The sequence below is a fragment of the Lygodium microphyllum genome, chromosome 8, assembly GCF_053477565.2.
Source record: "Lygodium microphyllum isolate KBCC chromosome 8, Lygodium_microphyllum_v1.1.10, whole genome shotgun sequence".
In the NCBI taxonomy this organism is placed as follows: domain Eukaryota; kingdom Viridiplantae; phylum Streptophyta; class Polypodiopsida; order Schizaeales; family Lygodiaceae; genus Lygodium; species Lygodium microphyllum.
The window spans coordinates 82,137,957-82,159,585 of NC_141142.1; the positions used below are offsets into that span (position 1 = coordinate 82,137,957).

The 21,629-nt window shown below is 40.3% G+C and overlaps 1 protein-coding gene across 1 annotated transcript in view; it reads left to right on the forward strand.

Moving 5' to 3' along the window:
• Positions 1-452: 452 nt before the first annotated feature.
• Positions 453-21,629, forward strand: part of LOC148032501 (phospholipid scramblase family protein C343.06c-like) — an 81,124-nt gene continuing 59,947 nt past the window's right edge. Inside the window, exon 1 of the mRNA XM_087683181.1 lies at positions 453-1,185. Within this exon, the coding sequence (XP_087539307.1) occupies positions 652-1,185 (534 nt within the window). The 5' untranslated portion in view covers positions 453-651. The remainder of the gene's footprint in view (positions 1,186-21,629) is intronic.

The window sequence follows — 21,629 nt, forward strand, 5'->3', positions numbered from 1 at the left end:
TACTCAATATCATCATAACAATAATCTATTTATGTGTTTGAAGAATAAAATGGAATTCGTTTTCCCCTTGAAGAATTTCATTAACTAAACTTACCTACATGTGTCTTACTACTAGTTTACATTGTGTAAGGTGCCTTGCAGTAGCCCATAATAATGGAATCCCTTGCCCTTTAAGTGTCTTAGAGGGGTTTTGCATATGCCCCAATTAGTCCACTTACCAGGATTAAAGAAACTTTGGTCCATTTTGCAAACTGCACCCAAAAGAGGAATCGTTTGAGAAATGAGGCACACGTTATAGTGCGAAGATAGGAAAAAAATCCAGCATTAATTGCAGAGGTAAGGTGGCTCTGTTTAGCTTAGTTTATGTGCGAAAGGCCTTTTATTAGTTAGATTATGTAAGGTGCCTTAGAGTAGCCCATAAGAACGGAACTCTTTGACCTTTGAATAATACACCATCTTTCCAAGGTACCCACGATTTGAGGAGGCCAAAGAATACCTGCTGCGACTTAAACAATTTCCACGCAATTGGAGCGAGGCATGGTTAGCCTGCCTGCCAGGACTCAGTAAATCACTACAGCAAATCTCCCTCGAGCTCTCGGTTTCATCGGCCATGGACACGACTTGATCGCGCTTCCATTGGAAGCTTTGCAAATGGCTGCCCTTGCGAGGGCTCGGACGCGCCTTCGCATCAGGCAGTCTGGCTCGTTGCTAGAGCGATCGTTTGCAGAAGTCCTCGGCGTGAAACATTCAAGCTCAAGTAGCCATGCCGTTTTCTGCCATTTAACGGCTCCGGAAGGTGTAGTCTCTCTTCCAGCCCGTGAGACGTTTTTGCGCTCACGTGCAACCTTGCCTGAGTTAGGAGAGAAGCAATGCTGGTTCAGACCATTCCATTCTACATGGATGAGAACGGTGGATTTATGCTCGTTCGGAGGTCCAACCACGGAAAACAGTCAGATGAAACGTATGATTCATTCAAGTCCCGAGTCCACACACCCTTGGTCCAGAGACAAATTGGCAGAACGGGTTGCACAGTTGAGACAGAGGCGCATTGCAGATCGTTTGAGGAAAGAGAGGTTTCTTAGAGTTTGGAGAGACTGGCAAACCGTTCCATCGTCAATTCGGCCTGGGACAACCATACCAAGTCAACCTTTGGTGGGAATTTTGCAGCCAAAAAACCCCCAAGAAGTGAGTAATTGATGCATTTCTCTACGTACATTGTGCTTTGCACGCTTTCTTTTAACGAGACAGCAATCATGTTAATTTAGAGATAGGTCGTATTAATTTAGAGCTAGACCTATTGAGCAAAACCGAACTCCGAGAGCAAAACTTGCCAAAAAGAAGGAAGACATTGTTTAACACTCACTTGAAAAACTCATCAATCATAGTAGGTTGATCCGGAGGAATTAGATATTCTAAAGCATAGTAAGTCATGGAATTGCCATAGTGAGACTGGTAGCGTTAGAACTGTGCATGTGGTGATTCCAAATTGACCATTTATTGACGAGGTTAAAGGGAGTATGCTTATATAATGCAAGGTTTTTACCTTAGATGGGCACGTACTTTTGCAAGTTTTCCTTAATTGCAAGGGCCCTATTTCACAAAAACACTATATTGATTCATGGGAGATGCAAGGGATAATGCAAAGTATCATGCAAGATAAAATGAAACACAAAGTGTATTGGTACCACTTGAGTTGTGCTCTCATAAGGAATTGTTCACCTGCCTAAGTGCCCTTTTGTAAGCATGATCATCTAGATGCAAGAGGATAATGATACAAATACATATGGATCAATGAAGAAGTTGAATAAAATCGTGTGATAAGTACCAAGAGAAAATAGCCACCTCCTCTCACTATTAGATGGTGGAAGGGTAAGCGATGAGGGCCTTTGAAACCAACCTTCCTTCTTAGAGAGAGTACTAACAACTTGAATTAATCAGTAATTACGGCAAGCAAATAAATCACATAAATTGAAATGCACACTTTACCCCCACTTTAATCTTGGACAATGGATAGCTTGTTGGTCCCAAAATTGGTGCCCCTTACAATATTTCTTTATCTTTAATTGCAAATAGATGGAGTACAAGTGGGATTCTCTAATCTCCTCTGCTACTCCAAGTGCCTCTTGTTGTTATAAATGATTGGCAAGTCTTTAAAACAATTTGCCCTTGGTTTGCTAGGGGATTGGTATTCACCCTACTCCTTGTGAGACAAATTTAGCTCCAAATTTGATATTGGTTGGTTGGTTGCTTGATTCTCCTCGAAATGATTCAATTTTAGCTATTGAAATTCAAGTCCTAAGCTCACAAAGCATGTATCCCAAGGCCTACTAAATGCTAATTTTTACTGTAAATCAAGGTTTACGGCTCAAATTAGCCAAAATCTTTATCTTTGATGGCTCAAATGGCTAGATTTTATCGAGATAACAAGAGAAATTGCTAGAGGATTAAAAAAAAAGTTGTAGAGAGAGAAATTTCAGAGTTCCATTGCGAGAACTTAGGAGTCAAAATCTGTTGTCGCCAGTCTTTTGAGCAGTTGCTTGCTGTCTAGGTTTCTTCCTAATTGTCGCATATACTTGTAGGTCTTCAAATTGCTGTTGCTAGCTCATGGGCAGGTCTTTGATGGCTATAGATCATATCATTAGCCTCTCGTCTCTCTCTAACAGCCTTTTTCTCTCTTTGAATGGCTAGAATAATTGTCCATCAGTCTCCAACAGCCTTCTTTCTACTTTGGGCAAGTATTGCCAAGTGTTAGCCTTCTAATCCCATTTTTAAACATTATTCGACTTATTAAATTTATTTTTAAATTTTAAATTTTGAAAATTAATTAGTATTATTTTAGTGTCCAAAAAATAATTCCACCAACCGATAATTAAATTGGCCTAGCCAATTTGTCTCCCAAGTATACTTGAGCAGTTATTAGCTCTTAGACCAACATTAATTAATTAATTAATGCTGAGTCTTTAATGTCACCATTGATTTTAATGGCCAATAAATTGGTCTAGGCAAAAAAACGGACACTAGGTACCTACCACCTAGTACCTGCCAGGCATAACTTATCATAACTTTTGTCTTTGGGACCGACTAATATATTGGGGTCTTGGGTCTCACATTGTGAAATAATTAACTTGTGTTCCATATTTTGAACTTATATTTGCACATTTGAGTAACTTTTAATCAAATGCTAAGTAAAGAATGAAAACTCTGAAAGGGATAGAGGGTATGAGGGAATCACCAGAGGAGATGGTGAGGGATGGGATGGAAGATGTGGGATGAATGGTGCACAATTGGGAATGAGTGGGGCAATAGAAAATTGCCTCAGAGGGCCTTGCACAATGGAAGGGAAATGGAGCATAGATAGCCCCTCCTGCCAACCTGTCACAAAAGTGGCTTTTGTAGAAGAATCCTCAATAAAGATGGCCTGCTTGGACCATGAATTGAGAGGAGAGAGAAGCCCAAGTTAGAAGCATGTAGGGTCTAAAAAATGGAGCTTGACGGACGGCCATACAATAGTGGCAAGTTGCTAACACCACTAATAGGCATTGAAGAAATGTCACTAGTAGTGACAATACCCTTGGAGGGATGAAAAACATGTAACAAATCACCTCGGGGAGTCATACGACTAGAGGCACCACTAGCAATGAGCGAAGGCTGCTCAAAGGAAGAGAGAGTCAAAGAAGGCTTCTCTACTTGATAAATGTATAGAAACACGGACTCGGTGGTAATAGCAGGTGATGAAGTAGAGGTAGACGAAGGCTCCAATGTAGATCCATTCTTCACTCTCGAACAAAGGTAAGCGTATATCCTCCAACACTTCTCCTCGAGGTGCATGTCATGAGGATGTGTAATTTTGAAACCTCACTTAACATGTGGATTAATTTTTAATCACTTGGTTAAGTAAATGCTGCACATGTGAGATATGCAAAGATATGTGCATTTTAAGCTTTCAACATACATATGCATATTGTGTGAACATTTCATGATCATGTCATCTTATTGATTGTAATTGTTTATTTTGGCAGATCTAGCCCATACTTCAAGGTATTAATTCTTTTTGTGTGCAAGACTTGCCTCGATGTCCTGGAGTTTCGGTCAGGGGCACCCAATCGGGTCATATAGGTGAAAATATGTATTATCTTTTCTTTGATCCATTCTGTGGTTCCACCATAACTAGTGACCACTCATCAATGGGCGAGCTCTAATGCTTTTTTCTTTATATCTAGTAAGTGCAAAGAAAATAAATTAATAAACGATTAAATATGTAAATAATAGAAAGGATACAAAAACTTTTTCTTGTGTTATGACATAGTGCGACGGGAGTTAGTACAATGTATACACATCCATTGTAGGAGAGCAAGGCATAGGCCGATATAGAGATAAAAATGCATGCCAATGTAGAGATAAACACAGTCATCTATCTCGAGCCTCATGTGATCTTGTGGGTAGATCGGTTTGACAATTGTTCTCTTGAAGGCAATCCAACATGTGCCACTTTGCAGGTTGTTGTGACTTTGTAGAGTGCAGGCTATGGCTGATCTTAACATGTCACTCATTGACCAAGTGGTGGCAAATATGGGTTCAGATTTAGAGCAAGAAGAACTAGTGCCATGTATGGAATTATAGCCAGTGGTTAAATATAGTAAGCATGATATGGACGAGCATGTGGTTTTGAGAAATCACTTCTTTAGTTTACATACTTCATTTAGAGTCTCACACTGTTAGCCCCCAAAGATGGATTGGTGTCCACACTTTGGTCACTTTTCCAGTGGGCACCCAAACAGAGGTGTGCCACCCTAGACAACTTATGCCTATAAATAGGTAGTGACTTCATTCATTCTTCACCGCTTTGTTCACTCATTCTTCACCACCTTCTTCAGTCATGACTCACCACCACCACTTCCCTCATCTCACTAGCCCCTTCCACTGCCCTCACACCCTTTAGGAGGACATTGTGGTTCGTGGTTCGTGGCTGCCTTCACCCTTCTTTTTCTGCTTTAGGTGTCCTTTTCCAGCATTAGGCCTTGCATTTGTAGCATCTTCTACCCGGCGTCACCATCCTTTGTTTGGCGTCAGCACCCTTTATCAGCCTCCACCTTTACGTACGTTTTTTAAGTCTGGAGGTTTTCTTCTTGCATAGCGTCGTCATCTCTAACTTGGCATCAACATCCTAGCCTCTGGCCATAGTCTACACCACTTAGCTGCAACGATTTTATCATGTCTATCATAGGGGGCTGTTGGGACCTGTGTTTTTGCACCCTGGCTCCTCCTCTATCACTTGACGCCACTCCTTTGTCAGAGAGGCTGTTGGGACGTGCATTTTTGCAACCCAGCTCATCCTCCATCATTTGGTGTCATCATTATTTACTTGGCGCCAGCATTTGGGCTGCTCTCCCTACGTTTGATAGCTTTGATACTTTGGGATTTGCGCTTTGTTGCCCAGGTCACTCCTTGGCATCGGAGGACTGCTGTTCTATCCCTCGACAATTGGTGATCATCTTCCACATCTCGAACAACATCAAAGGATTGTGGTCGGCTTCCTCAACGACTGTCTTTTACCTTTCACTAGAGTTTGTAATGTTTAGACAATTGACTCATCCTTTTGTGAACTTCCTAGGCAGGTTGCCTTTGCGCCTCGGTTCGTCCTTTCTACAACATGAATAAATAGTATAGAATTCATCATACTTCCCTTTGCAAAAGCAAATATTGCACGTTGCTGGTTCAATCTCTTATGGTTGATTCTCCAAAGGATGCTCTGGTGGTCTCACTATCTAGGTAATTGGCTTATCTCATCAAGCACATTCAGTTGCTCTCTTATCAACAGGCTAAGCTTGCAGCTTTGACAAAGGGATTGTAGGATAATAGATGATAGTTGCATAAATTTTATCAGGGGTTGCATGCCTCTTTTGCACAAGAGAATGTGGTGCAGTTGCAAAATTTTGCCAACCGAATGGCCACAAATCCCTAGACTATTGTGCATATGTCCTGGCAATACTTCATGGATCTAGTTGGGTGGCATCAACCCATTTTAGATAGAATTGCTGATGCTTAGTTTGTGTTTTATGAGATGATTTGGGATTAGGTTTCCCTTGATGTAGTTGCTAGTTTGAAGGTTGATATTCATGAGGATGAGATGATGGATGATATACACTATTAGTAGGGGTTCATCCTCCCAAGTCATGGTTAATGCTGGTGTTACTTGAGCCATTTGTTCTATCCCGGTCGGTTAGGCAGGGCTGCCCCTTGAGTCCTCTTTTCATTGCTCTTGCAATGCACCTCGTTCTAAGAATGCTGTCACATTTGGCTGTTGCAGGTGGGTAACTAGTGGGCTGTCTCTTCCTTTGAATCAGCAGTTTCTTGGCCAAGCATTGGTTGATGATACTTTATGATTTTGATGGCTGATCGGGATAATCTTCACAAAGCTTTAGATATATGGGACTTATTTGCTCATGCTTCAAGGTTACATATTAACACTACCAAATCGGCCCTCGTCAGTCGCATGGAATGCAATTTGCAAGCCTAGGGGTGTCAAGCGGAGGTCCTACCCAAAGGAAGTATTGCATGGCACTTGGATTATCCTTTGGGTGTGAATGTTTTGCCTAGGCAATTATTGGATTGGATTTCTACATGGGTGGAAGGCAAATTTGTTTATTGAAGATTGCAAGGATGGCCTTTTCATGTGCAGCTCAAAGTGGTTTAGACAATTATGCTGCCCATGCTTTCCTAAAATTTACCATTGTTACCTTGTTCCAAGGCCAGCTTGAGGGATATTACTTACTTGATCCATTTTATGCTTCAAAAAAGGATTCTATGCATTCTGGCATATCTTGGATTTTGTATCACATTTGCACACCCAAAGAATGGGTGGTGGTGCAATCTTGGATGTGTTAGAAGTGGATGCAGTGGACGTGTGGAAAATTGCTACAATAGACTGCTGAACACAAAAGAGAGAAAAGAGAAACACTGCAAACGAAAAGAACACTGCACAAAGAACTCTGAAGCAAAGAGATGTGAAAATTGTAAACGCAGATGGCAGACTGGAAAATTCTGAGAAAATAGCAGAAAAATAGGCCAAAAATTAGTAGACCATGGTTGCCCAGGCTGTAAATCAGTCACATCAGTCAGAAACATGTCCAATCAGCAGACGAAAAGTCAAAATGCAGATCTGCACCAGGAGAAAACAGCAGCAAGAACCTAGATCTTGCAATCTAATACCGTGTATGTGTTAGCAGTCATGTTTGTCATGCCTTGTCATCTCCTGCCTGTGAGCCTCAGTCTGAGTCAGATGAGGACTTTAGGAGCTCTGACTTGTCTATCACTTGTTTTGACGGAGGAGGTAGCTCATTCTAGAGCACTCAGTTTATTGTATGTCAGTGCATTTTCTCCTCCAGTCGGGATTTTATGTGCATTTGCCGGGGCAGTTTCTGCATTCTTCAGCTTGCCTCACCTGCCGGACATTGTCCATCCTTTCCGGGATTTTTCTGAGCATTCATGGCATTTTTACCAGCATTAAATGCTGGTCAGACATATTTATGGCCTCAAATTTCAGGTCGGCCAGTTTTTGGGTTTTTTGGCTATTTATAGCCATTTCCCACTTGGCAGTCAGTTGTATTATCATCTTCCCTCCTTCTTTGGCAGGTGCACACTCCGACTCCGTCATCTTCCTCCGTCTTTGGTGCTGCCGTCATCATCAGCTTGATCTAGTGCCCTCACTGATGCTTCGGGCTGCGTGCAGGGACTGATCAGTCCACAATTTTGTATTCAGCATTCATTTCAGTCAATGCAGATTTTCTTCCTTCATTCCCTGCTTTCTCTCTCTCCTCTGTGTTTGTGTTCTTCTTCCGTTGCGCACTCTCACATGGTATCATCGCCTGATTGAGAGCACGGAGGACATACCCACTGGAGAGAGATACCTCACTGCTGCTGTCATCTACTCTGCAACTGCCCAGGCGGCCCTTGTTGGAGGCTTTTCTTCCTGCGTTTGCTGAAAACGCTGTCTTCAGAGGCTACCACGTCATCCAACGACACATCATCCCTGCGTTTTCCACCAGGCTGTCCCTCCTTCTGCTGGGCGACCCATCTACAGCCTGCGTTTTGCAGTTCTGCTGGTCGCTACCACTCCAGGCGGCACATTTCCTGCTGCCGACTCATTTTCTGGCTGTTTCCTGGTGCTGGTGGTCTCTTTTCTGGTGATCGTCATCAGTTATCTTTGCATTTTGCAGATCCAGGTGTTTGTAGGCATTCTCAGTCTGCGTCTTGGTGGTTGGTGACCACACTGCTGGTCATATTTCGACATCGGTATAACTTTCTTTGGTATTTTGCAGATTGGAAGATGTCTTCTCATCAGTTTACAGGCTTTGATGACTCAGATGACGAGCTTTTGTCTCGACACTCATCTGAACGGAGGCGTGATTTCTATCAGGAGGACCGTCGTCCGGAGTCTATTTCTCTTTCCCGTCCCCCTTCTATTCATGTATCTCGGTGATCCCCTTCCAGTGGGCCGAAGATGCAACCTTTGGTACCCCCTGTACAGGTACTCGTACTTCCTCAGCTGCCCAAAGAGGACATGTTGGATGGCTCCAACTTTTCTCTATGGTCCTGCAAGGTGGAGTGTATCTTGGACTCCTTCGATCTTTGGGAGCTTGTTTCTGTTCCTATTCCCAGGCCTAAGGTGGATCCCGCAGATGGGACATCTATGGATCGTGTAGCCTTATGGGATCGGCTTAATTCTAGAGCCAGATCTTTCCTCTTTCTGAGTTTGGAGGATTCTGTCCTTGTTCATGTTCACAGGTTGAAGACTGCAGCAGACGTGTGGAGAAAACTTGCGTCTCTCTGTCATCAGAAGACATTTGCCCACCGGATATCTCTCGAAAAGAAGTTGCGGATGCTCGCTATTGATGATAGTCCTTCCATGAAGGACCACATCAACAGATTACAGGATATGAGGGATGAGCTTGCATCCCTCGGTCGGACGATATCTTCTGAAGACATGGCTATGATTCTTTTGACTCAGCTGCCATCGCCTCGGTTTGATGTCTTCTATACCAGCCTTCTTACATGGAGGACCTGTGAGAAGCTTCTATGGGAGGAGCTATCCTCGCTTGTCTTGGAGCATGACGAGCGACTCAGAGAGGTCAGTGCTAGTGGATCCAACTCCACTAGAGCCTTTGTTGTAGGTTCGGGAGGACAGAAGAAGAAGAAGAAGTCAAAGGCTAAGAAGAAGGACAGTTCTTCAGGCTCTGACTCAGATTCAGAGAGACTGAAGTGCCCACACTGTGGGAAAGGGACACATCCCGAGGAGAAATGTTGGAAGTACCCTCACCTTCGTCCAGGAGCGAAGGGTGGATTTACATCGGAGCCTTCTTCTACCTCTACACCAGCTGTTACCCATGAGTCAGTGTTCCTTCATATCCATGCTTTGGAGGAGGATCCTTCTTCCGTGGCTGCAGTGTCTTCTGCGCAGCGTTGGTTAGTGGACAATGGTGCTTCGAGTCATATGACTCCCCGAGGTGATTTGTTACAAGATCTCCGTCCATCAGAGGGTTCAGTCACTGTTGGTGACATTTTATCGGTGCCTATTAGTGGTGTTGGCACATTGCCTTTGTTTACCGACCGACCTTCGAGCTTCTTTTCACAAGCCCTACATGTTCCGGATTTGGGCCTTCCCCTCCTCTCAGTTTATGGCCTTACGAGGCTTGGCACACGAGTGATCTTCACCGAGCATGCCGTTGTTATTGAGGATTCTTTTACAGGAGCTGTCTTGTCTACAGGTTGGCAGGAGAGCGGGCTTTACAGGCTCCATTCCCCTTCCCCTTCTTTGATATAGGGTCCTCCGAGGCAGTCTATTGCTACACCCGTTCCCGCTTGTGCACCTTCTTTTCCACAAGTTCCTTTCCATCCCCCACCCTCTCCTCCGGTGGTTCCCTCGTACCCCCCATCCCTTTTAGAGGGGGACAATCTCGGTGATGCGGCTGTGGATTCCCTGGCCTCTCGTGTTTTAGAGGGGGATTCCCAGGATCGTGAGGAGCTCCTTCAGCAGCAGTCTACATCGACGGACTTCATTGACCTTGGCATTCCTCTTGCCACCCCAGGATCCGTTTCTCCCTTGGCCTTCCGCCACATCCAGGATCTGAGAGGGGGTGTTAGCAGTCATGTTTGTCATGCCTTGTCATCTCCTGCCTGTGAGCCTCAGTCTGAGTCAGATGAGACTTTAGGAGCTCTGTCTTGTCTATCACTTGTTTTGACGGAGGAGGTAGCTCATTCTAGAGCACTCAGTTTATTGTATGTCAGTGCATTTTCTCCTCCAGTCGGGATTTTATGTGCATTTGCCGGGGCAGTTTCTGCATTCTTCAGCCTGCCTCACCTGCTGGACATTGTCCACCCTTTTCGGGATTTTTCTGAGCATTCCTGGCATTTTTACCAGCATTAAATGCTGGTCGGACATATTTATGGCCTCAAATTTCAGGTCGGCCAGTTTTTGGGTTTTTTGGCTATTTATAGCCATTTCCCACTTGGCAGTCAGTTGTATTATCATCTTCCCTCCTTTGGCAGGTGCACACTCCGACTCCGTCATCTTCCTCCGTCTTCGGTGCTGCCGTCATCATCAGCTTGATCTGGTGCCCTCACTGATGCTTCGGGCTGCGTGCAGGGACTGATCAGTCCACAGTTTTGTATTCAGCATTCATTTCAGTCGGTGCAGATTTTCTTCCTTCATTCCCTGCTTTCTCTCTCTCCTCTGTGTTCGTGTTCTTCTTCCGTTGCGCACTCTCACAGTATGATGTCAAGTGGATGCAGTGATGGAAGCGTGGAAAATTGTTGTAATAGACTGCTGAACATGAGAGAGAAAACTGAAACAGTGCAAAAGAACTCAAAAGCAAGTAAATGCTCGGGAAATGGAATTCATATACCAAGATATGAGAGGAGGGATTGGAGACTTAAGGGTCGATTACATTTGGAGCATGCCTTAGTTAATCGGATTTATCATTCGCATATTAAGGATCATGATTGGCTAATAGGTAAGGGAAATTCCATTTGGGGACTTCACAAAAGCATGAGATGTGGAAATCAATGATAATGGTGGTTTGGATCAACAAAACAGCCTTTAAATGCAAAGTATTTCTTCGACGAATGTTGGTGGGTGACCTTTCTCTTGCTTCAGCTCTTTCTTGATGGAATATCTCTAATGGCTATTGTTGCTTCTACACTAGAAGCACGGAGACTATTCGCCATAGGTTTATTTCCTGCCCAATGGCAAGAAAGATATGGTCCTTTTTGTTTGAGATTTAGTGCAGTCTAAATTTTCAGATCTTGTGCAGATGCACATGAAGATTCTGTTTCACTTCTTGCACTTCTAGGGTTGTTGACATGATTGGACCACTTGAAATGCCTTTATTTTTGACTCCTATTTTGGTGTGCAAAGTCATATTGCTCAACTAAGAAGTCCCCTTCACTGGCAGCTTGATATTGTGCATACACATAGAGGGAATGAAAGAAAGAAAGGTCTATTAGCGTCCTTTGGAGGCCAAAATTGACCTATAGGAAAAAAGCAGATAGTTCATTACATTCCACTAAATGCCATGCAGGCACATAAAAAGAAAAAAGAAATAAACTTTGAGCTCTTATGAATTATAAGAGCTTTAATTACAATCTTGGGTTTCATTACAAATGTAAAAGATAGCTACAATTTCATCACAAGGCGACATCTACTTTTGGGGAGGTGGGTTGGAGAAATCCCTGATGATTGCTTTTCCTCCTCAATGTACTGCCCATTTTCCATTCTTTCTTGCCTCTCTGACTTTGGCTAGTTCTGCTAGTCGGATTTTTGAGTTGGAGTGGGGTCAGCTTATCCACAATCCACACTTTGTCCCTTGTAGGGACTCGGTCTTTTTCATCATTGCTATGTTCTCTATCATATCCATATACATAACCTTTACTTGTATACCTTTTTGGAAATGCTGATAGTCCCCCTTAAGTCTGTGAATGAGACAGCCTTGTTTGATTGCGCTTTAAGTACATCTATTTCCAAAATGAAATCTTGCTGAGACTTTGAGGCAAGGTTCTCAAGTGTATTGAAACAGAGTGACCATCTTAATAATCTTTTGTTTTCGATTTCATTGGTTGGTTTTTTAGTGAGGTATCTAGGCACATGTATTAGGTTAGTGCGGATTGTTAAGGGAACAAATTCAATAAAGATTTTGAATGTTTTGATTGCTTTGATCATTGCCAGAATCTCTCTTTGGTAGGATGGGTAGTTTCTTTGAGTCGTGGAGAAGATTCCTGAGGCGTATTTGCATGGATGTAATTCTTTCGATTCTTCTTCACAAAGACAAGCACCCTAGCCAGTGTCAGAAGCATATGTATATAGAAATAATGGAAGACCTGTGGGCAACCTGAGAGGAGAAAGATTTTGGATTATCTTCTTAATATTTTGGACTACAATTGTGTGCATTGGTTTCCATTTGAATTTATCTTTGTTGAGTAGAGGATAAGAGTTCGTGGGAGTAATGGGCTATATTTGGAGTAGAGGAATTGATCCAGTTTAAACATCCTAGGAACTGCTGTTTTATTGTAGTGAAAGTGTTTGGCATGTCTGTGATTTTAGTCAATACATACTCTTGAAGCTTTATGCTGCCTTGGTTTATTTCTATACCAAGAAACTCTATTGATGTTTGGAACATTACTGATTTAGTAGGTGAAAGTACTATTCTTGCTTCTTCCATTGCTTTTGCAAATTGAGAAAGATGCTCTATATGTTCCTGCACAGTTTCTGAAAATACAAGAATGTTATCAATATAAGTTAGGCAAAAAGGATATTTGTCAAAAATGGAATCAGTCAATTCTTGAAACTTTGTAGGGGTTATCTTGATTTCAAAGGATAGCATTGTCCATTGGTAATGGCCTTGAGAAACATAAAATGTTGTTTTATACCTGTCTTTATTCTTTATAGGTAATTGCCAGAACCCTGATTTAAGATCAAACCTGCTAAAGATATTGGCTTTTTTCAATCTTTTCAGAAGAAGATCTTTTAAAGGAATAGGATAGCCATGTTCTATTAGATATTTGTTCAATGGTTTGTAATTGATCACTAATCTCTTTTTTTTTCTTTTTTGTTCTGAATGCTTGTTGACGTAAAAGGCTTGACATGCCCATGGTGAGTTTGTTGTTTCTATTAAGCCTTTTGTCAGTAGAGACTGAATCTCTTCTTTGCACAAGTGTAAGTCTTCATCCTTCATGCCTGAATGGATTGCTTTGGTAGGGACTGCATTAGATTGGATGGGTAAGGATACCGCAAACTTTTGTCTTTTCTCCTGATAGATCATAGGGTCATCATGCATGAAAGTCTTTATATGTTCTTGTATTTGTGTTGTAGCTTGTTCCTGTTTTTTCAATTTTGTCTTTATCCGTTGAGATCTTGAGCTTTCTTTAGCCTTAGCATTTGCTTCAGTAATAGAGTAAACAGTTCTTTCAGTCTTTGTGAGTAGTGTCATGTTAGCTTGTTTACCTTTGTAAGTTACTGTAAACTTTCTGGCCCAAAAGGTGTAGGTCACCAAATGTTGCAGGATGTCTGTACCAATCAATAAGTCATACCTCATCCGTTTCATGAGTTGTATTTCTATGGGCACTTTGATTGTTCCAAGCTGTAAATAAGCCTATGTCACGTGAATGAGTGTGATTTTTTTGTTATTGGATAATTCTATTATGATGGGTGTAGAAACCTTTATACAATTTTTGGTAAAGAATTCATAGAGGGCTATTGTCAATGAAGATCCTGTATCCAATAATACATCCACAAAAAGAGAAAATTGTGGCATGTTTTTAACATGTACACACACTATAGGAATAGGTCCTCCTGTATCTAAAGCATCTAGTTTGTGGATTCTAGTGTGGGATGACCTTACTTGGTTTACTAGATGTATATTGTCATGTGGAGTTGAGCATTGCAATTCTTGTAAGATTGTTGTAGTTCCTTGAGCTATCTCCTTTTGGCTTAGCAAGATTCTTTTGTGGATTTTACAGAGTGAGTGTAATTCCTGTTGCATTTGTAAAAAGGCATTAGTCATATCCTATCCTGCTTGTTGCATACCTGGAGAGACTGAATTCAGTAATTGTGATGCTGTCCTAGGATGGTGTAGCGTTTCCAGCTTGTGTGAAATGAAAAGATTTACCTATCCTTTTGTTTCTGGGCTAAGAGTGCCTTGCTTTGACAAGTCATATGGATTTGAGAAGAATTCTTGTCGTATCTTATTCTTCTGTTTCTTGTTTTTTTATGAGGAGGTATCTATATCTTCAGATTCTTCTGGGCTTGATAAACTATCTTCAAGTTTCTTTCCTTTCATTTTTGAAGAGGAGACAAAAGCATTTTCCATGAATTTTCCTTTAGAGGAAAAATGATCATTAATAGCTTGAAAGTTGTCTGGGTTTACTTCATCATTTGATTCTTCAGTTATATCAGAAGGTGTGTCTTCTAATGTATCTGAAAAATTGTTTGTTGTATGCCAAGAGTCTGTTTTTGAAGATGTTTTAGAAGATTCTGTTTTTTTTTTTCTTCTTCTGTGGCATAACTGCTGTTGTAGGAATATTATTCATCTAAATAGCTATCATTAGAATAACAGCTATCATAGTCATAATGGTGCATCATGTTGACCTTGGCGGTATCTGCATTATTCTTTTTCTTTGGACATTTATTTGCTAAGTGTGTAGCACTTTCGCAAATAAAACATTTCAAATCTTTGTTTTTTAAACTTTTATCATATTTTTCTTTTTTGAAAAAAGATTTTTGGTGATACTTAGCTTTTCTAGTTCTTTTTGATCTTCTAGAATGCATGCGAAACCTGTGGCTATATGAAGCTTATTGTTCATAATTTGGTTGATGTCCATAATGTCTTTGATGATGATGATGCCTGTTGTTTTTCCTTTTGTAGTAGCTGTGTGTGGAAATATCATAGTGACATTTGTCACATTCAAAATCTGCTTCAAATTTAGAGGTTTTTTTGCATATAGATTGTGGAAACTTTTCATTCATATGTTATTTTTTGTTGATGACAAACCTCTTTGATTGTTTGTTCGATGGTTTGGATGATCTGTTCAACACTATCAGTAAAGTCCCCGTTTTCATTTTTCATTTTTTATTTACAATAGAAAGGAATGGATTGTGGAAAGGAACATACTAGATGCTCTTTCATGGAGTTGTCATGAGCTCCAAGACCTTTATACATAAGGTCTCTCATATATACAAGGTATTCTTTGTATAATTTGGGATCACAGAGTTTGGATTTGAAAAATGCTTCTCTGGCTTCTAGTACATCATCTAGTTTATTTCCAATTAGTTCTCCTAATAATAGCTCAAAGAATATTTGAATAGGGTCTTGATGTTGTACTATAGCTAATTTAACCTGAGGATGAATAGATATCCACCATTGTTTAAGTCCACCCACAAAACCATGTGTCATTGCATTGAGAATGTCTATTCTATCTGTTTGTGGCTTTTCTATCATTTTTTTTTCCTACATATGCATACATCATGTAAATAAAAAGTTTAATTTCTTCGAATGTTTTGCCATCAACAGACCATATTGGAAAAGATCCAACTTTTTCCGGCACACAAATCTTCTTATAGAAGTGATTATAAGAGGGCTTCGTTTTGGATGTTGATACAGAAGTAGTATTCACAGTATTTGTAATAATAGAAGAATTACTTACAGAAGAAAAGTGAGTATTCAATTGAGCTCGTAGTACTGAAGTTAGTGAAGTTGGAGATGGCTGTCGATGTGGATTTATAGGGACAAATGTCTCTTCAATCACACTATCTCCGTCTTCATCAGAAGATGATACAGTGAATGTAATTCTTTCTTGAAAATGTGCTTGATCATGGTAATATCATGCTAGCAATTCTGAAGATGGTTGATTCGGAGCATTTTATTCTATGTATTCTTCCATAATCCTTGAATTAAGTCTTTTGTGTATGCTGCGAGTGAGTTCATCATTATCTTTTTCAGAATAACCAATGCACAGAGGTATTTGGTCTAGTACCTGAGTTGCTTCTTTTTGTCTGTGAATCTTTTCAAGATTCTTTTCATCAATGTCTTCAAAAGCTGTTCTATAGTCATTGTCAGACCAATTTGGGAATATTAGCTCCAGATAATCTGCTAAGTCTGTCATAGTCTTTTCGGACGGAAGATGTTGCTGATAGGAGGAAGGACTGATTTCAAGAAAATCTTCATCCAGATCTTTTAACAAAGGATAATAAATTTGTTGCACTTCTTTTAAAAGAATGCTTTCCAAATCATATTCTTGATCATTTTCAGTATCTGGAAGTGTTTCATAATAGTATATATCCATATCTGTTGGAATAGATGTGTTTGCATTGGAAGTTCTTTCTCCTGTGGAGATAATTTCCTTTTTTTTTTCCCTTTTCAGAGATAATATGATAAACATTGAGTGTACCTGTGGAGGGTGAAGCAAAGTGAGATGTCCAACCTTTTTGTAGTCTCTTGTTGGAGAAAGTAGATCAGTCTGTGGCTGTTTGATATGAGGGCAGTAATGAAGTGGCAGTCTGAGAATTGGGTGCTGCAGTAGGCCTTACAATAGAAGCTTTGTGTAGTTGCTGATATAGTTGAAGAAGTTTGTCTGTCATTTGATGTAGAGATTCTATTTTTTCTATCAATCCTGTAAGGGCAAGATGGGTCCAATTTTCAGCTTGAAGTTCTGCTGTCCATGATGAGTTATCCTATGGACGAAGATATGGGGCTGCTTTATATTGGTTCCCTTCATATTTAAATTCTTGGATATTGTTTATGACTCCAGAAGTTGATCCAGCTTTTTCTATCAGCTTGCGACAATGTTAGCATACTCCTTGTATTATCTGATCATGATTGCATGATTGGGTATGGAACTTAAGAGCGTTTGTCTTTTGGGATTGTGAGTTCCTAAGTTGATTGTATCACTAGCTTTTGAGGAGGTAGTTCTTGTAGAGACAAAGAATCATTCTGTAACTGCTTTTGTCGAAGTAGTAGTGTTTTACCTTTGATGTTTTGTACCTTGATCACTTTTGGTGGAAGTAACTTCTTTTTTTGGATAGAAGAAATGTCAAGTTGCCATTTATGGGGCAACTCTATTTCAGACCAGTTTACACTGTCTGGAAGGAACCTTTGAGTAGTATCTTCGGATTTCATGATGATCGTTTGACCTTTATCTTGTAATGAATTTACTCATTTTACAATTCTTGGAATTGCTAAAGAAATATATCTAAATACCATACGGTATTGGATAGCTAAATGAGCTGATGAAGCTTTCATTTCTAAACCTAGAGTTCTAATATGTAACATTAGAAGTTCAGGTAGGTAGGGATCATCTATAGCTATAACATAAAGCTGAAAATTGGACCCATCTTGCCCTTACAGGATTGATAGAAAAAATAGAATCTCTACATCAAATGACAGACAAACTTCTTCAACTTTGTCAACAACTATACGAAGCTTCTATTGTAAGGCCTACTGCAGCACCCAATTCTCAGACTGCCACTTCATTACTATCCTCGTATCAGACAATTACAGACTGGCCTACTTTCTCCAACAAGAGACTACAAAAAGACTGGACATCTCACTTTGCTTCACCCTCCACAGGTACACTCAATGTTTATCATATTATCTCTGAAAAGGGAAAAGAAAAGGAAATTATCCCCACAGGAGAAGGAACTTCCAATGCAAACACATCTGTTCCAACAGATATGAATATGTACTGTTATGAAACACTTCCAAAAACTGAAAATGATCAAGAATATGATTTAGAAAGTATTCTTTTAAAAGAAGTGCAACAAATTTATTATCCTTTGTTAAAAGATCTGGATGAAGATTTTCTTGAAATCAGTTCTTCCTCCTATTAGCAACCTCTTCAGTCCGGAAAGACTGTGACAGACTTAGCAGATTATCTGGAGCTAATGTTTCCGGATTGGTCTGACAATGACTATATAACAACTTTTGAAGACATTGATGAAAAGAATCTTGAAAAGATTCATAGACAAAAAGAAGCAACTCAGGTACTAGACCAAATGCCTTTGTTCATTGATTATTCTAAAAAAGATAATGATGAACTCACTCGCAGCATACACAAAAGACTTAATTCAAGGATTATGGAAGAATACATAGAATAAAATGCTCCGAATCAACCATCTTCAGAACTGCTAGCATGGTATTACCATGATCAAGCACATTTCCAAGAAAGAGCTGCATTCACTGCATCATCTTCTGATGGAGACGGAGATAGTGTGATTGAAGAGACATTTGTCCCTATAAATCCACATCGACAGCCATCTCCAACTTTACTAACTTCAGTACTACGAGCTCAATTGAATGCTCACTTTTCTTCTGTAAGTAATTCTTCTGTTATTACAAATACTGTGAATACTACTTCTGCATCAACATCCAAAACGAAGCCCTCTTATAATCACTTCTATAAGAAGATAGGTGTGCTGGAAAAAATTTGATCTTTTTCAATATGGTCTATTGATGGCAAAACATCTGAAGAAATTAAACTTTTTATTTACATGATGTATGCATATGTAGGAAAAAAAATGATATAAAAGCCACAAATAGATAGAATAGACATTCTCAATGCAATGACACATGGTTTTGTGGGTGGACTTAAACAATGGTGGATATCTATTCATCCTCAGGTTAAATTAGCTATAGTACAACATCAAGACCCTATTCAAATATTCTTTGAGCTATTATTAGGAGAACTAGTTGGAAATAAACTAGATAATGTACTAGAAGCTAGAGAAGCATTTTTCAAATCCAAACTCTGTGATCCCAAATTATACAAAGAATACCTTGTATATATGAGAGACCTTATGTATGTATAAAGGTCTTGGAGCTCATGACAACTCCATGAAAGAGCATCTAGTATGTTCCTTTCCAGAATCCATTCCTTTCTATTGTAAACAAAAAATGAAAAATGAAAACGGGGACTTTACTGATAGTGTTGGACAGATCATCCAAACCATCGAACAAACTATCAAAGAGGTTTGTCATCAACAAAAAATGACACAGCTGAATCAAAAGTTTTCACAATCTATATGCAAAAAAGCCTTTAAATTTGAAGTAGATTTTGGATGTGACAGATGTCATTGTGATATTTCCACTCACAGCTACTACAAAAGGAAAAAAAACAGGCATCATCATCATCAAAGACATTATGGACATCAACCAGATTATGAACAAGAAGCTTCATATAGCCACAGGTTTCGCAGGCATTCTAGAAGATCAAAAGGAACTAGAAAAGCTAAGTATCACCAAAAACCTTTTTTCAGAAAAGGAAAATATGATAAAAGTTCAAAAAACAAAGATTTGAAATGTTTCATGTAGGGAAAGATTAGTCATGGAGATCGAGGCAAATAGTCGTTATGCGCAGTAAAAGAGACAAAGAGAGTGTGAGAGAGCAGAGTAGAGAGTGAATACGTTTTTTAGTACAATGACAAGTGTACCACTTTAGGTTTTTTTAGATAGATATATGTATGAAAGTGCGATATGCTAAGGATGTGTTCACACCTGTGCACATATAAAAGGCACGATGGCCCTTTATTCCCAACAACCTCCCATCTAATGGCAATGTGTCTTAAGAGGAGAAAAAAATCAGCTAAGTCTAAGTATGTACAAAGCTGAAATAAATATATCTATCCAACTCCCATCATTTGTCGGCAATGAGCAAACCGCTCTGCTGGAAGACCCTTCGTGAGAAGGTCTACAGGGTTATCATTTGTATGCACTTTGACAAGCTCAATGCTCTTGCTATCAAGTACATCTCTAATGAAGTGGTACTTCACCTGTATGTGCTTTGTCTTTGCATGAAAGACAGGGTTCCGTGCTAGCATGATAGCACTTTGACTATCACAATGGAGAACAGGTAACTCTGAGATGCCAAGTTCTCCCACCAGACGTGAAAGCCATAAAGCCTCCTTGCATGCCTCAGTGGCAACCACATACTCTGCCTCTGTAGTAGACAATGCAACACACTTTTGTAGCCTGGAGATCCAAGAGATTGCTCCTCCTGTGAAAGTAAACACATACCCAGAAGTGGACTTCCTGCAATCTACATGACCAGCATAGTCTGTATCCGTAAAGCCAACAACAGATGCCTTCTGCTTTCCAAAGTAGATGCACAACTCCTTTGTGCCTTTGAGGTATCTCATAATACCTTTCACTGCATCCCAATGCTTCTTGCCAGGGGTTGCCATGTATCTGCTAACCACTCCAACTGCAAAAGCAATGTCAGGACGTGTAGCAACCATGGTATACATCAAACTGCCAACAGCTGAAGCATATGGTATCTTGGCCATTTTAGCCTTCTCATCATCAGATGTAGGGTTGTCCTTTGCACCGAGTTTCACATATGGAGGCAATGAAACCTCAATTGTTTCCCCCCCCTCCATATTGAAATGCTGTAAAAATTTGGAGATATACTCTTGCTGAGATAGATAGAGTAAGCCTTTCGATCTATCTCTGAGTATTTGCATGCCAAGAATGTGATTTGCATCACCCAAATCCTTCATGTCAAAGCTGCCATGAAGACTTTGCTTCAATGAATCCAAGGCATGAGTATCCCTGCCAGCAATCAGCATGTCATCTTCATATAAAACCAAGATAATCAGGTTGCCATCTGCTGCCTTTTTGGTGTACAAGTAGTGATCCACTTGACTTCTATGAAAGCCTTGGGAGTGAATGAATGTATCAAACTTATGATATCATTCTCTTGGTGTTTGTTTCAGCCCATACAAACTCCTTTTGAGTTTACATACCATTTTTTCCTTCCTTTGTTCAACAAACCCTTCAGGCTGCTGCATATATATGTCTTCATGCAGATCACCATGTAAAACACAGTTTTTACATCCATCTGTATGAGCTCCATATTCTCAACTGCAACCAAGTCCAAAATGGTTCTCAATGTAGTCATATTGACTACAAGAGAGAAAATCTCATCAAAGTCAATTCCATGCTCCTGCTTGTACCCCTTTGCAACCAATCTTGCTTTGTACTTTGGTGTGGAACCAGAAGTGATCTTCATTTTGTAAACCCATTTGCATGGAAGGATTTTCTGCCCTTTAGGCAACTGCACCAAGTCCCAAGTGCCATTTTTTTCAAGAGATTCCATCTCTAAAAGCATGGCTTTATACCATTTATTGCTGTCCTGTCTGTCCATTGCTTCCTTGAAGCAAGATGGTTCACCACAGTCTGTCGGCATGACATAATCAGCCACATTAATTGCACTAGGAACAAACCTGTCAGGTTGTCTAGTAGCCCTAGACGATTTCCTAACCCAATGGTTATTGTTTGCTGGCTGTTCTTGCAAATTTCCATTTTCAGCATGCTATCCTGGCATTTCAGCCTGCAAATCAGTATTAACAGCTTGCTGTCCTGGCTGTTCTTGCACATGTAATGGCTCATTTTCATGGGCAATAGCTGGCTGATCATTTCCAGCATCATTTCGTGCATTTATAGGTTCATTTACAGTAGGTATTTGTTGCTGTACCACGGTCACATTTTGCTGTCCAAAAGGCATTTATTTCCGGAATACAACCCTACGGACCTCCTCAGTCTTTTTGGGCTGTTTGTGCATGCGATCTTCCCGGAAGATAACGTCAT